This window comes from Lotus japonicus, chromosome 1 (genome assembly GCF_012489685.1).
Source record: "Lotus japonicus ecotype B-129 chromosome 1, LjGifu_v1.2".
Classification (NCBI taxonomy): domain Eukaryota; kingdom Viridiplantae; phylum Streptophyta; class Magnoliopsida; order Fabales; family Fabaceae; genus Lotus; species Lotus japonicus.
The window spans coordinates 107,081,524-107,097,755 of NC_080041.1; the positions used below are offsets into that span (position 1 = coordinate 107,081,524).

At 39.9% G+C, this 16,232-nt stretch overlaps 3 protein-coding genes across 3 annotated transcripts; 2 read left to right on the forward strand and 1 right to left on the reverse strand.

Moving 5' to 3' along the window:
* Positions 1–3,267: 3,267 nt before the first annotated feature.
* LOC130728896 (probable disease resistance protein At1g52660) lies at positions 3,268–15,740 on the reverse strand. The gene is made up of 4 exons (XM_057580474.1): positions 15,445–15,740; positions 15,238–15,322; positions 4,673–6,593; positions 3,268–3,568 (listed from the first exon to the last, which is right to left on the reverse strand). Exons 3-4 carry the CDS (start codon positions 6,433–6,435, stop codon positions 3,496–3,498), a joined length of 1,836 nt encoding a protein of 611 aa, XP_057436457.1. The 5' UTR covers positions 6,436–6,593; positions 15,238–15,322; positions 15,445–15,740; the 3' UTR covers positions 3,268–3,495.
* LOC130717750 (uncharacterized) lies at positions 10,711–11,103 on the forward strand. Its single transcript, XM_057568107.1, has one exon. It carries the CDS (start codon positions 10,711–10,713, stop codon positions 11,101–11,103), a length of 393 nt encoding a protein of 130 aa, XP_057424090.1.
* On the forward strand, positions 13,778–14,950 carry LOC130717759 (uncharacterized mitochondrial protein AtMg00810-like). Its single transcript, XM_057568120.1, has one exon. It carries the CDS (start codon positions 13,778–13,780, stop codon positions 14,948–14,950), a length of 1,173 nt encoding a protein of 390 aa, XP_057424103.1.
* Positions 15,741–16,232: the final 492 nt, after the last annotated feature.

The following is a 16,232-nucleotide window of genomic DNA, read 5'->3' on the forward strand; positions in this document are numbered from 1 at the left end:
TTTCTTCTTCTTCCACTCTGTGTTTCCTCTTACGTTCCCTCTTCTTCCTCTCTTTGTGTTTCTTCTTTCTCTTTCACATGTGCAATTGAAGCCAAACCCAGATCTTCACTGTGATTTTTCTTCAACTACCCATTGGGCTTCAATTTCAGCTTCTCCCACTGATTTAGAACCTTACACAACTTCTATGATGAAGTATTCATTGTTGCATGTGTAGTTCTAATTCCTCACCTTTTGGAACTCACTTTCGATGCATTCATGTTGCAAAGGAGAGAGCTTGATTCCTTTTTGGTCTTGCCCACTTGTTCTTCAAGCGGAAGATAGTAGAGGTGGACCCTTCTTCCACCGAATCCACAGCCAACAAACCTTAGTTCACCGCTTCATTGTTGAAATCTGCCACCCAACTTCGCGTCTTCATGTCGGGTCTCAAGAAACCCAAACCCGATTCGTCTGCTTCGAACCCAGAACCAACCAAGAAGAATCGCCACCACCACCACCCCCTTCTCCACTCCTCTTCTCAAGGCACACTCCTCCTCTCTCCTTCTTCCAGCACCCCCAAATCCTAAATCAACTTCCACCTCAAAACCCTAAACCCCCAATTCTACCAAATCCCCTCCGAAATGGGCGCGTGCTTGAAGGCGATGAGGAAGACGAATAAGGTCGACGTCGAGATCTGACGGTGGAGAATGGGTTGGAAACTGCAGATGATGGAAGAAGGGGATGGAGATGAATAAAGTGAAGATGAACACGATGAAGATGAAGGAGGTGAAGATTGTGGGTTTACATTCTGGGTTTCTGAAGCATGATGGGGGGTGGGTTTTGGTGAAAATGATGGAAGCAGGGGGTGAAGAGGGTGGAAGAAAGAAGAAAGGGACCAAAGTGAAAGAAAATTAGAAAGATAATGTTGACTTTTATGGGGATTTTAACGTCAGGGACTAATATGACTATTTTTTGCCACATCTGGGGACCGCGAGCCTAATAAAATTCATCCAGGGACGATTCTGAAGTCGGTGCGAACATCCAGGGACCAATGTGACCATTTACCCCATCTAGATTCCATCCAAAATTTAACGGAAAGCTGACGTGGCATTTCTTAATAATATTTTAATTAAAAAATAATAATTTTTTAATTAAATAAGGTTTGGTTTGTTGTAGTTCTGGTCCCTCCACCTTCAACCACCACTCCTCCACCTTCAACCACCACTCTTCCTCCTCCTACAACCATATTCATCATTATCTTCATCTTTTCTTCACTATTTCCAGAATTCAGAAGAAAATTTCAAGAGAAAAAATTATCCTCAACAATTTTTTATCACTGCCACAAATCCAACATTATCCCAGATTAAATAAAAAAATTGATCCTTATCATAATTTATAATTTATTAGATCTAAACATAATCTATTACCCACAAAATCAATACCCACTCCTGAATTCACCCCCAACACAAAACAGAATCCAAACCCCAATACCCACTCCATCATGCTGCTGGTTCTCCCTTTCCTTCCTTCCTCCGCGCACATCCTTCATCATCAACCTCTGGGTCTTTATGGAGCCACCGTGACCACACGATGTCCCACGAACCAATACACATGCCGCCAAACCAGTTCAAACCTCCATCTTCGCGCCGCACCATCGCTGTAGATGTGTTGGGGTTTCCGATTCACAGATCTACACGATGAAGATGTTTTTTGTTGGGGTTTTCAATTTTCCATTGTTGGGTTTTCGATTTGTTTCTTTGATGGAGTGGGGAGTGGGAGATGAATGGGTTGATGATGGTTTCAATCTTAATCTCGCTCATGTGGGTCAAGAGGTTCAATGGATCTGGATCTGGGTTCAATGGTTTAGGTGGGTATGATTGATCTATGATTCACTTGAAAATGCCAAGAAGTATGAGCCCAAGTACAGATTTATCATGAACAGTCTTGACACTAAGGTTGAAAAGTCAAGTAAGCAATTGAAGGACAGGAAGAACAGAGCTAAAAAGATTCGTGGAGAAGACTAAGGCTTCTGATGCTGCCATGGGAGGAAAGAAGAAATGAGTTTTGAGACACCTTGTTTCAATTTTAAGGTTATTTTGCTTTCGGTGTTTTCAAATAGCTATGATCTTATTCTATTTCCATAGAATGAGATATTTTGGTGTTAGCATCAAATCCTTTTTGTAAGTCATATTCGATTATAACTTCGGATTGAGAGTACTAGCATTGAACCATTATGAGAACTCATTTGATTGTCAAAAAAAATGTGAGGTTGATTTTCTGGATTTTAAAGAAAGAAGGAGATGATGAATATTTTTCTGGAGATGATGGATATTTTTTTGAAGGTTTCTGGAAATTTTGAGTGGTGGTGGAGGAAGAATGGTGCTTGAAGGAGGAGGAGTGGTGGTTGAGGGGGAGGGACCAAAACTACAACAAACCAAACCTTATTAATTAAAAAATTATTATTTTTTAATTAAAATATTATTAATAAATGCCACACCAACTTTCTGTTAAATTTTGGATGGAATCCAGACGGAAAACTAAAGTTGCAAACAGAGGTATTTGTCAGGGATGTGTTATGCAATTGATTTTTGTGAGGGACCGGAATCGTGAAAAGAGTATAAGTAGAGGACCAAATGTGCAATTAAGCATTTTTGTTTTGTTCCAAAATCATTGTTGTTTTACATTTTCAAAGCACTTTATCTCATCCACTTCCATTCATGCCCTCATTTAATATTGTATCTCCCAAGTACCACCCTTATTTCCACCAAACACAATTCTCACCAATTAGTTGACCAATGATTTTCATTATCTCTCTTTCATATAATTCATATTAAATAAGGGTGTTTCAGTCAAATTATAGCATCAATTAATGAACTCTTAAACTTAGTGAAAAAACTAAAACTACAATGGTTTTGGATCAGAGGGAGTAGATCACAGATATTTATTGTGATTTGTGCGACAATATAGCATCGGTGTAGAGATCAAGTTATTTCTTTTATGTACATTAGAAAGAAAATTTGCACCCGTCAGGAATCGATCCTTGTACCTCTCCATCCAACCCACGTATCCCTCAACTCTTACTACATGAGCTATCATACAGGGACTGAGATCAACGTTATGCTTTGCAACTAAATTAATCTTTCTATTTGCTATAGTCATGGTTTAAATGCTTATAAAAAATGGTCATGGTTTAAATACAAAAGAAAAGAAAAATATCCAAAACAACTTGGCACCCTTTTTTTTTTGTTGAGAAAACCAAATATCTACTTCATTTCCATATCAAACTCCAGCTTACAAGAAATAGAAAACAATATTGCCCCAATTAAAAACAACATACAGTTAGTTATTAAATCACCAAAAACAATTGCACCTATTCAAGATTTATAATATTAAAAAAAAACCTTTCCGAAAAAAAAATTATAGTATTACAATCACAACTCATTTGTGAGCCTGCCACCGTTTGCAATTACTTTTGATAGAAACAAATTAAAAGTCTTGCTTCCACTCCAGATGCATGCTTTAAATAATATACAGGCAATGTTTATTTTGTTTGACATGGTCAACGATGGTTTGGATAAATTCATATTCGGGCCTGCAAAATATATAAAAGCATTTCATTAATTTATCCGCATAGTTTTCATTTTCTTTCTATTAGTAAGAATTTATTTCATAAAGAAATACATGCATAAAGACATGAATAACTCACAATATGACGTGTGTGGCGATATTCCTTATTAACTAGTCATATACACCACATACAGCACAAAGTACAAAATTGCTTTTATAATATTGAAACTAAATACGGAACTTGAATAACAGAACATGCATGACACAATATAGCAAATTAAAGTCAGATTTAAAATGCAAATTACAATATCAATTGTTACTTTTGCTTTGAATTCATGTTCTTCATCAAACATCTTTGAGTAATGATCAAATTCAAACATATTTCTTAATTATAAAGTTTTTGTAATTTTTGATGAGTGTAAATTTGGAAATTGTGATTATCTCTTTAACAAAGCATTTTTTGGAGATCAAACTCTTATTATCACTTTTATGAAGATTTAGTTTGCTTACGGCTAGACCAACACATTGTAGGTTCTTAGTTACAAAGTAATTCAATACCTAAAAAACTAATGGAATACAACAAACTAATTATATTTCTTATTCACTACTATTTTTAAATATATATTCTAACATAGGTAATAACAAATAATTCAAATATATTAATTTTTTCTAATATAGGCTACCTATTTAGAGTGCGTTTGTTTTGGATTTTTTTATGTGAAAGTCACTTTTTTTAATTAAAAATCACTTTTTAATTTTTTTAAACTTTTAAAAAATCATTATTTAAAAAAAACTGAAAATATATTTATTTGAAAAAACTATTTTGATTAGCTTATCTAAAAAATCTATTATCATAGATGATGAGACAGAAAATATTAAAGTAATTTTAATTAGTGTAAGCAAACACAAATCAACTTATGTCTTTTTTAACATCTCTGAAATTTCCTTCAAAAAAAATTCTCTAAAATTGATTCAAAAAAAAAATTCTAAATTGATATATTTTCTTATATTTTAATTCAAAACAAACGCAATATTAATCATATTATCATTTAGCAGCTTGAACCGAAGGACTGCATATATATCAAATGTGAAATTTCACTGAAAACAATTGAGATTATAGATTACGTACCCACTCATGTAGTGCTTTCCAGACAAGTCAGCAATTTCTTTCAGAGCTCCAGTCCATTGTTGTACCTTTTCCGTTCCGAACCTCTTTTCCTTCCCCTCCATGCCTTTGCCAAAACTTCCTTTCACATATCTTATGTCCGAGGGATCTACTTTATAGAACACGGGCAAAACCCGTTGTTTCATATCTTTTCTACACTGAAGAATCTGGACAAGTTCACCAAGGCACCAACTCGATTGTGCAAAGTTTTCTGATAAAATAACAATCGAAAGCCTTGTTTGTTTAATAGCGTTAGTGAGGGATTCTGAAACTTCATCCCCACTCCGCACTTGCTCATCATCTTTGAAGACCTTGAACCCTTCTTTGATCAAAGCACGAGCGAGATAATATGTAATATTGTCCCGAGTATCTGTTCCTCTAAAGCTGATAAATATCTGGTGGCGCGCATCTGAGTGTTTTAGACTGTCTAATAGTTCTCTCCAGTCCTTGATTTCCTTCCTAACTAAGGAAGACACCACCTTTTCAATCAGACCAGGTAACCCTTTACATCTAGCAGCAACTTCACGAGCCACCTTGACTAGCTCATCTTGTGAGGAGTCGTCGTCGTCATCATCATCTATGTCTGAATATTGTTTGAGAAACTCCCAAGCATCCTCTTTTGATAAGGGACTCAGAAGAATCAAAGGATGACATTTCCTCCATGTAAGGATCTTTTTTTCACGTCTGATCCAAAGTAACTTGCATTGTTTACTTGGATTAGGAATACCAATATTGCGTGGGTCAAACATTAATATTGTAGAAACATCATCGAAGATAACAAGAACTTTCTTCTCATTTTCCAATATCGATTTTATTTCATTTGATCTGTCAAGGTCACTGATATTTTCCCCAGAACTCAGATTCAACTGCGAAGCAATTTGGCCATGAAGATTTCGTATATCTACAATATTTCCTGTCACAGTGACAAATAGAACTCGATTAAAAATCTCCCGGTACTTGAATTTCTCAGCTTTCACCAACGATGTTTTACCGGAGCCCTCCTTTCCATACAAACCAATGACATAACTTCTTTCATCGGTTAGTGCCTGCAAAAGTTGCTCTGACGCCTTTTGTGTAGACTTGAAATACTCAAAGTTTTCGGAAGTATAGGACTGTGAAGTGCTTAGAGTTGATGTACTAATTTTATTGCTAATATCAGCAACATCAATACCTTCCTGTGACTCAAAGAGTTTAGATGAAGAAGAACCCTCTTTTGCAGAGTTTAAAGAATTATACTTCCTAGAAGAGATGGAGTCGTCTACATGTGGTGGAATTGGGATAGACATGGACTGTGCCCGTGCTATTTCTTCACTTAAAAAATCCCTGCTTGCTTTTTTCACTGCAGAGTCCAAATAATAATCAATGTTTTCGGAAGACTTTGAACCTTGAATATTTGTGATCATTTCAGGATTTTTATTGCTGTTTTCGGAAGACTTTGAACCTTGAGTTGTGATCAGTTCAGGAACTTGATATGAAGAAGCCTCTTTTTTCACAGGTGTTCTTGGGGTGGAAAATGGCTCAAATTTACATTTCTCATCGAGCCTCCTTATTTTCTCTATCATTTCAGAGCACCACTCGAGATCTATCTCATCAATATCCATGCTTGCTTTCACCAGCTTGTAACAGGTTTCCCTTGGGGTGGAAAATGGCTCAAATTCACATTTCTGGTCGAGCCTCCTTATTTTCTCTATCATTTCAGAGTGCCACCCAGAAACCATCATAGTCATCTCCACTTCAACTAGAGAGTTCCGAACCGCACCAATTACAACAATAACAACAACCTTATCTCACCAAATAAGATCAGTTATATAGATTGCACTATGCCGCCATTGATCAACACAAAATCTCTCTAATTAATCAGCTATTGAAAGCGGCAAGACAGAGCCTGTTATTCATTTAAGCAAATCATCAATTGAAATCATCATGAAACATCTTATAAATGAACTGAGACGGATAAAAAAAACCCATAAAAACCAATGTAATCATATCTTAACCCAAAACAGAACAAATTAGATAAATTCACGACCCTTCAGAGGGTCCACTTCAGATGTATGTATCATCACAAATTAAACAAACAAACCAACTGCAGTCAATATAATCAAAAGAATAATTCTCACAGATGTTACCAGACACTATGTTAGGCTAGGAGGGGAAAGAAGATTATCTCCATCCCTAACATCTTAAATTTGAGTTTTTTCACTATTTCTGTGGGTCCAAAGCAATATATAGGATCTAAACAACTAACTCATAAGCAACTTATGTAGATTTCACTCCAATCACGAGTTCTTATTATGGATTCATAACATTATTCCTCCAGTAAAGCAAAAAGCCTTGTGGAAGAACCTGGTTCTTAGTTTTAAGAACCAAGAGCTCCAAATCGACCTAAGAGCTAGTTCTTAGCTTAATAACTAAAATCCTTGGGTTGAAGATGCTTAGTCATAGTTGTAATGGCCCTTCGTGGTTACTAGTGAATAGAGGTTGAAATAAGTTGGGTTAGCCATTGCATAAATATAAATATATTCGGTATGCTTAAAAAATTAAAGGCATGATCACTCTAGCAAGTGACTTGTCATAGGTTTTTTTTCTAGGTCTAGTTTGTGACATTCTTGAATATTGTCATTTGGCTTGTTAGCCTATTAAAAGATCTATTCCCTAATAAGAAAACTTTACGGTCTGTTTACTCATATGTTTATGAGATCTATTTCTTCTTTAGTGTCGGATTTTGTCCCCGAAATTACTACCATAGGGCAGAATAGCAGTTGATAGGGGGACTTTTCCCTTGACAAGTCTTGTGAGCGTTCATAATGTCGAGTTAAGCTCGGGGCACGTTAGTTGAGGCAGGTGCAACTTCTACTCTTTCTCGACACGCCCTTAATTAGATAAGGCAAGAGGGGACACAACCTCTTAAGGCTGGGGCTAAATGTCGGGGAGATCGATGGGGGAGCCCAAAGCATGAGGTCATGCACCAACCGTTCAACACTGAAGACCGCAAAGTGATTATGACACCACATATTTACCCTAAAAAAGGTATTGAGTTTATGAGTCACATCTTCATCTTACTCATATTTAATTAATGTGGGTCTCCAACTCACACTTGAGTTTTCAACATTGTGCCCCTCAAGTGTGAGTCACTATCACATTATTATGCTTCCCTCTGCGAAAGCTATCCATATATATATATGCACCGCTGTTTGTTTCATCGCATCAATAGAATGCTTAAGCCACCTGACCACACCGCTAGGTAGACTTTTAACATGAGGAGTTGTCACCGAGACTACACTAATCATCGGGTCTAATACCATTTGCTGAAGAGACAGAGGAGCCCATAAGCCAACAAATAAGACACCAAGAAAACCCCAAAGTGAACGAGCTTGTGTTGTATTCACCAATATTCGATTCAAACTCAGGGTACTCTGGTTGAGGCAGGCAAAAGTCTTAATCTGACTCACGATGCCCTTAATCCGATTAGGTGGATGGGTACAAAACCCCGTAAGAATGGAGCTAAGAAGCGAACAGATATGTGTTGTTCAAAGAATATGAATAATATATGATAAATTATATAATGAAAGGTTTATTTAATAGGAAGCATCCTTTGTACCCAAAAAAAAATAGGAAGCATCCTCTTCCTTCAATTATTGAGAGGAAGCATCCCGTTTATTTTAATTTTTGAAAATGAGAGGAAGCATCTTTTTTTTTTTGAAATATTTCATTGACTCCAACCTATATAGTCGACCGTAAATTAAAGAAAAAGATGAAACTGATATACAATATATTCCTTTAAAAAAAGACCTGATATACAATTTAAGTAGTGTTATCCACACTTTCAAAAAAAAAAAAAGTACTGCCATTAATTTAAAACCGTGGTGTTAATAACGTTCAAGCGCTCGATGGTTCAAGGACCCTCAATTTGTACTCCTATGCTTCTTATTTAGCAGAAGCTAAAAGCCTTTTCTACTAGGATTGGAAAGTAAAGATTCAGCATCAGATTCGAGAGCTTAATGTTCATGCGGACACCTTAGCTAAGCTTGAATTGCAATCGCGTTTGGGTTTCACCACTTGGACCATACCGGCCCCCTCCAGAGTTAGCTCCTCTAGTGGGATGTGGATAGTTTAGTTTGGTGTTCTTTGTTGTTTTGTCTTTCAATTTCCCATGTACCAAAATAAAAAATAAAAAAATAACGTTCAATCACATTTACCATTTCATTTTTTATTTCTTTTGTTTTAATTTAATCATGACTTAAAATTATGAATATATATATATATATATTTATTTATTTGACGTGTATATAAAATTTATTCACAATGTAAATATATAAGTATGAAAGACATGAAAATTTGAGAGACAATCAACCCAAAACCTAGTTCAAGAATTAAAAATTGCAAAACCTATTGTAAAAGTTATATAGTCAATGTGAGACTTTTACTAAAAAAGAAAAGAAAATATATATATATATATATATATATATATCGTATGAAATAAAATAAATTATGATTCAAATCATATCATATGTTGGAATCCGATTAGCGAGGATATGTGAATGGTGTCCTCCTCCGAATAAAATATTTAAATTCATCCTGGAGAACGTCGGGTGAAAGCGTGTTGAGTAATTTCAAGGTGACATAAAAGGTTTTTTTATCTAAGGCAGCAGGGGTCTACCCGGCGGTGTATGAAGCAGAGGTGAAAACTATTCTAAATATTCTTCTATTCTGCAAGCAAATTCTCTTTGTCTCATGCTCTAATAGAAAGCGACTCTCACTAGCGGTAGGCTGGGTAAAGAGCAAGGAAAACAGACTGAAAACTACTAAAAGACTTGAATGCCGGGTTTCACATATTTTCAGAGAAGCAAATAGTGTAACAGATTACCCCGCAAAATTGGGGAGTGACAGGGAGCTCCCTCTATGGGAAAGAGTATAGAATAATTATATTGAAGGTTATCCACTTGAATATCAAGTTGCAGAAATCTTTATCCATTTTATTGTCTTTGCAACTTGCAAGGTAGTAATTGCGAGACCCTTTAGGTAGGCTGTGGGTATATATGCTGGAACCATTTTGCTGGAATGATGTGAATTCTTGGGGCGTACTTTGCATCCTAACTCTCAAATAATGTTTGATTAACAAACTAATTTCACCTCCATCTCATGTATAAGGTAGAAATTATAGATATATATGATATATAGAACATATTGATAGAATAGGAATATGTTGATTATTCCATATTTGATTCTCTGTAATTACTCTGTAATTAGGTCTAACATTTATGTATTTAGTCAACCATGCATTGTATAAATAGGGCACCATTCATCAATAATATTCACCGATTCAGTTATCTTACATGGTATCACGAGTCTTTCTCTGATCCACACCCTAGCCTTCTTGCGTTGACGGTCGTGCCCCTCTTTCCCCTTTTGCACCGCCTCCGCACACAGGCTCTTGCGCCGCCGCGCCACTCTCATTCTACCTTGCTTCCGCCCCACCTTCCTCTTTTCTTTCCTCTTTACTTTTCTTCCACCCAACAGCTTCCTCCTTCCTTCCTTCCCACTAGCCGCCGCCGCCCCTGCAGCTTCAGGCCGCCGCCGCCGCTCACGCGTGCTTCCCAGCCACGCCATCCGCAGCCTCTGCAAGTTTCCGCGCCGACATCCTCAATCGCGACTTGCTCCAGCCACGCCAGATCCCAGCGCCGCCAACCTCTTCCAGCCGCGCCGCCGCTGGTCCTTTCACCGGCGACCGCCTCCTCGCGTTGCCGCCGCTCCCACCGTGCCGCCCCGGATCCATCCATCTGCCACGGATCCGTGTTGACCCGTCTCCAGCCAAACGGATCCGTTTGGCTTGCCCGTGACCCGCTTCCTCTTGACTGGGTCCACTATTCACGGTTCGACCAAACCGGCCGGCTCAACTCGACCGGTCCAGCAACCGAGCCGCTCGGTTCAACCGGCAGCTTATTAAAAAAAAAAAAAAACAAACCACCTATTGTCCTTTACTCTTGGCCCACTATCTCGCCGTTATGTCTTCTCCAGCCTCCTCGGACAGCACCTCCATGCCCGCCACAAGTTCTCCGGCAGTCACCACCGTGGCCCCTCATGCCCCGCCGGCTAAACCTGATTTCCACCCGGCGCTTGCTGTTACGAACATTATGAATCACATTCCTATTATGCTTGACGTGGAGACTGATCGCTATGGCACCTGGGCGGAGCTTTTCCGCATCCATGCCCGTTCTCACCGGGTTTTGCACCACATTGTCCCTGCTGCGGACAAGCCTCCTCCCCCTGTCACTGACCCTACCTACGAGCTGTGGATCACTTTGGATTCCACTGTCCTTCAGTGGATTTATGCCACCATCTCCATTGATCTGATGACTACCATCATGGAGCCTGACTCCACCGCTCTCACTGCTTAGACTCGTTTGGCTGATCTTTTCTGGGATAATCAGAACGCTCGTGCTGTCACGCTAGAGCAGGAGTTCGCTAATGTTCGCATGGAGGCATTCCCGACTGTCGCCTCCTACTGTCAGCGTCTGAAGACGCTTTCTGACCAGCTCCGTGATGTCGGTGCTCCTGTGAACAATCACCGTCTAGTTTTGCAGCTCATCTCTGGCCTCACTGACGCTTATAAGGGTGTTGCTACTTTGATTCGTCAGAGCAATCCGCTCCCCTCCTTTCATCAGGCTCGCTCCATGCTTACCTTGGAGGAAGCCGGTATGGCTAAGATGAAACCTGCTGAACCTCCAGCTGCATATGTTGCTACTCAGCCGCGTCCTTCAGATGCCTCTTCTCAGAGTTCCGATCGTCGGTCCTCCAACCGTTCTCGATCCCACAACTCTAAGGGTCGTGGTGGGAATCGTGGAAACGGTGGTGGATCCCGCAGTGGCACCTCTCAGGGCTCCTCTCCTCCGATGCCACCTCGGCCGCCGTACTTTCCATACCAGCATTGGGGATGGGCCCCACCTCCATGGGCCATGCCTCCGTGCCCATACCCTACCTCTCAGTGGACCCGTCCGTCTGCTCCTCCTCAGCAGCCTGGCATTCTGGGTCAGCGACCTCAGGCTTATGCTGCTTCAGCTTCACCTGTGCCGACTGACATTGCCACCGCCATGCACACCATGACACTTGCTCCTCCGGACAGCACCTGGTATATGGACACTGGAGCATCATCTCATGTGGCCGCATCACAAGGTAATCTCACGTCTTATTCTAATTTGAGTCATCTTAATCAGAAACTGTATGTTGGTAGCGGACAGGGTATTCCAATTCAGGGTTCTGGACATACAACTCTCCCTACCTCCCATAAACACAAGCCCTTGACCCTTTCCCATGTCTTGCACACACCTAATATTGTTAAAAACTTGATTTCTGTGCGACAACTCACCACTGATAACAATGTTTCTGTTTGTTTTGACCCATATGGCTTCTCGGTTCATGATTTTCAAACGGGGATTCCACTCATGAGATGTAATAGTCCCGGCGATCTCTACCCAGTCACTCCATCCTTTCCATTTGCTGGTCTCGCTCAGAGTCTCTGGCACAGTCGTCTTGGTCATCCAAGCTCTTCTTCCTTGCAGTCTCTTCGTAGTAATAAGTTCATTAGTTTTGAGCATTTAAATTCTAGCACTGTTTGTGAGTCTTGTGTGTTTGGCAAACATGTTAGGTTGCCATTTGAGTCTTCTAATAATGTTACTGTGATGCCTTTTGACATTTTACACAGTGACTTATGGACTTCGCCTGTTTTATCTTCTGCTGGTCATCGGTATTATGTTTTATTTTTGGATGATTATACAGATTTCTTGTGGACGTTTCCTTTAAGTAATAAATCTCAAGTTTTTGAAATGTTCACCTCTCTGTCAAATCAAATCCGCACGCATTTTTCTCAGGCTATAAAATGCCTTCAATGTGATAATGGGCGCGAATTTGACAATAAATCTTTTCATGATTATTGTGCTGCTAATGGTCTTATTTTTCGCTTCTCCTGCCCGCATACATCATCTCAAAATGGTAAGGCGGAGCGCAAAATATGCACTATTAACAACATGATTCGTACTCTTCTCGCTCATGCGTCTGTTCCTCCGTCCTTTTGGCATCATGCCCTTCAAATGGCTACCTATCTACTTAATATCATTCCTCGGAAAGCTCTGTCTAATCTCTCCCCCACTCAACTTCTGTATCGTCGTGATCCGTCTTACACACATCTGCGAGTTTTTGGTTGTCTTTGTTATCCTTTAGTTCCTTCCACTACCATTAACAAGTTACAACCCCGCTCCTCCCCGTGTGTCTTCCTAGGGTACCCACTTCATCACAGAGGTTATAAGTGTTTTGACTTGTCGCACAGAAAAATCATTCTCTCCCGACATGTCATCTTTGATGAGACTCAGTTTCCCTTTGCCACCATGACTACCCCTCCTCCCTCCACATATGACTGCTTCTCAGATCCTCTACATCCCTCTCTTATTCACCAGTGGACTCATCCATCCACCTTACCTGCGCCTAGCCCTACTCCTGCAGTCCCTTCTACTGTGACCACACCACCACCCCATACGACCTCTTCCTCCTCTTCTGACTCCCTACCCCCTTCTCCTTCACCGCCTTTGCCGACTCCGCCTGTACCACCTATCCGTACCATGGCCACTCGCAGCATGCGAGGTATCTACAAACCCAGAAAGCTCTTCAACCTTTCTGTCACCATTGATGATCCCACCATCTCCCCTCTTCCCAAAAACCCAAAGCTCGCTCTTTCAGACCCAAATTGGAAATCCGCCATGCAGTCTGAATTTGATGCTTTACTTAGAAATAATACTTGGGATTTGGTACCTTGTCCTAGTGATGTTAATATCATTCGCTGCATGTGGATTTTTCGTCATAAGACGAAAGCTAATGGTTGTTTTGAGCGTTATAAAGCTCGTCTTTAGGTGATGGCAGGTCACAGATTGCAGGTGTTGATTGTGATGAGACTTTCAGTCCTGTGGTGAAACCAGCGACCATTCGCACAGTTCTCACCATTGCCCTCTCCAGGTCTTGGCCCATTCACCAGCTAGATGTTCAGAATGCTTTCCTCCATGGTGATCTGCATGAGACATTTATATGCATCAGCCATTGGGTTTCCGTGACCGTACTCATCCTGATTATGTGCGTCGCTTGCGGAAATCTCTTTATGGGTTGAAGCAAGCGCCTCGCGCTTGGTACCAGCGTTTTGCAGATTATGTCTCCACCATTGGGTTTCAGCATAGCACCTCTGATCACTCTCTTTTCATCTACAGACGAGGCTCTGACATGGCTTACCTCCTGCTTTATGTTGATGACATCATACTCATCAGCTCTTCTCATGACCTTCGCAAATCTATCATGGCTCTTCTTGCCTCTGAGTTTGCTATGAAGGATCTGGGCCCGTTGAGCTATTTCTTGGGCATTGCCGTCACCAGACATGCAGGTGGACTTTTTCTCAGTCAGAGTACATATGCTCGTGACATTATTGCTCGAGCCGGTATGGCATCGTGCAATCCTTCTGCCACTCCAGTTGACACCAAGCAGAAACTCAGTACTTCTGCTGGTTCTCCGTGTGATGATCCTACTTTATATCGGAGTCTTGCCGGGGCCTTGCAGTATCTCACCTTCACCCGTCCTGACATCTCTTATGCTGTTCAACAGGTGTGTCTTCACATGCATGCCCCCTGCACCGAGCATATGCTTGCCCTGAGGCGCATCCTGCGTTATGTTCAGGGCACCTTACAGTTTGGATTGCATCTCTATCCTTCTCCTCTCGAGAAGCTTATTTCATACACCGATGCCGATTGGGGTGGATGTCCCGACACCCGTCGGTCTACTTCTGGCTACTGTGTGTTTCTCGGCGACAACCTCATTTCCTGGTCGTCCAAGAAACAACCCACGCTTTCTCGTTCTAGTGCTGAGGCTGAGTACCGAGGCGTCGCTAATGTGGTTTCTGAATCATGTTGGCTACGCAACCTGCTTTTAGAGCTTCACTTTCCTCTTTCTCAGGCTACTTTGGTCTATTGTGATAATGTTAGTGCCATCTACCTATCCGGCAATCCTGTCCAGCATCAGCGCACTAAACACATTGAGATGGACATTCACTTTGTTCGAGAGAAGGTCGCACGTGGTCAGGCACGCATCCTTCATGTTCCTTCTCGTCACCAGATTGCGGACATCTTCACTAAAGGCCTTCCTCGGGTTCTCTTTGATGATTTTCGCTCCAGTCTCAGCGTCAGTGAACCTCCCGCTTCGACTGCGGGGTTGTGATAGAATAGGAATATGTTGATTATTCCATATTTGATTCTCTGTAATTAGGTCTAACATTTATGTATTTAGTCAACCATGCATTGTATAAATAGGGCACCATTCATCAATAATATTCACCGATTCAGTTATCTTACACATATGATATGAATAGAAGAGAGAAATAGAAGGAGAAATGTGTGAAAATGAGATGAAGAAAAATAAGAGGGTAAAAGAATCAATCCTACTTTATCATTTATAATATTTCATTTTTCTAAAAGAAGCAAGAAGAGAAGTGAATGGAATTTAACCTCACTGCAAACTAAATTGATGCTTGCATCGAAGATGTTGAAGTCCAGGTAGAACGCTCTGCCTTTCTGGAAATGACCAACAAAGCTGCAACGAGAAAGTTAAAAATCAGATCGAGTGATGGTTTGGTGTGAAAGCATGACTGGTTTTGTGTCAAAAATGATATAGAGAGATGTTAAAGAAGAGAACTAAATGGAATTTAAACTCACTGCAAGAAAAGATGGGGAGATCCCACTGCTACTCCTTGTGAAATTATCGGCAACAAGAAAGTCAAATAAGTAATTGATTTTGCTTAGTGCTTATAAACCAAGTTTATAGATCACCGAAAATATATATATAAATACTGAAACTGGGTGTTGTGCGATAATGCTACTTGATGCTGGTATTTTTGTTTTTTTATAAGCCCAATGCTGGTATTTAAGAAGAACTTGACTCGACCAAGGTATTCCACAATACTAGTAGCTGTGTGCCTAATCTCTCGTCCTACAATTAATGCACTAAGTGTTATAGGAGGTAAATTAATGATGAATTTTTTTCCATACACAAAAATGTTGAGATTCAAACATCCCATCACTTACTTAAAATATAAAATGTACGTACGCAACCAACTTGCCTTTGAATGAATTGTTTCAAAAAATCATATGATTATAATATGTGATACATTATAATAATAAAGGCACTATTCAAAGAATTCGTGAAAAAAACTATCGTTTTATAGAAGTAACTAAGCCAGCCTGCTTCCAGGTAACATGGTTAATTAGCAATTTTATAATAAATTTCATTGACTTTAAGAAACTAACCATATGTTTGTTAGAATAGTTTGAAAAGAAGTTACTTTTACGGAGTAGTAATTCATCTCATCTTATTTAACAACAGATCAAGTATTTATAGTGCCAGACAACACTTCTCATTACTTAGTCGTCAGCTGATCAATAAATTAAGACCAAAACTAGAAACGAATTAACTAGAGACTATATTTGAATTGAAATACAACACT

Coding starts and splice junctions, on each gene's coding strand:
- LOC130728896 (XM_057580474.1), bottom strand. CDS start 6,435: ATGACTATGATGGTTTCTGGGTGGCACTCTGAAATGATAGAGAAAATA. Junction 3,569..4,672: donor GGAAAGCACTACATGAGTGG/GTACGTAATCTA, acceptor TATATTTTGCAG/GCCCGAATATGAATTTATCC.
- LOC130717750 (XM_057568107.1), top strand. CDS start 10,711: ATGTCTTCTCCAGCCTCCTCGGACAGCACCTCCATGCCCGCCACAAGT.
- LOC130717759 (XM_057568120.1), top strand. CDS start 13,778: ATGCATCAGCCATTGGGTTTCCGTGACCGTACTCATCCTGATTATGTG.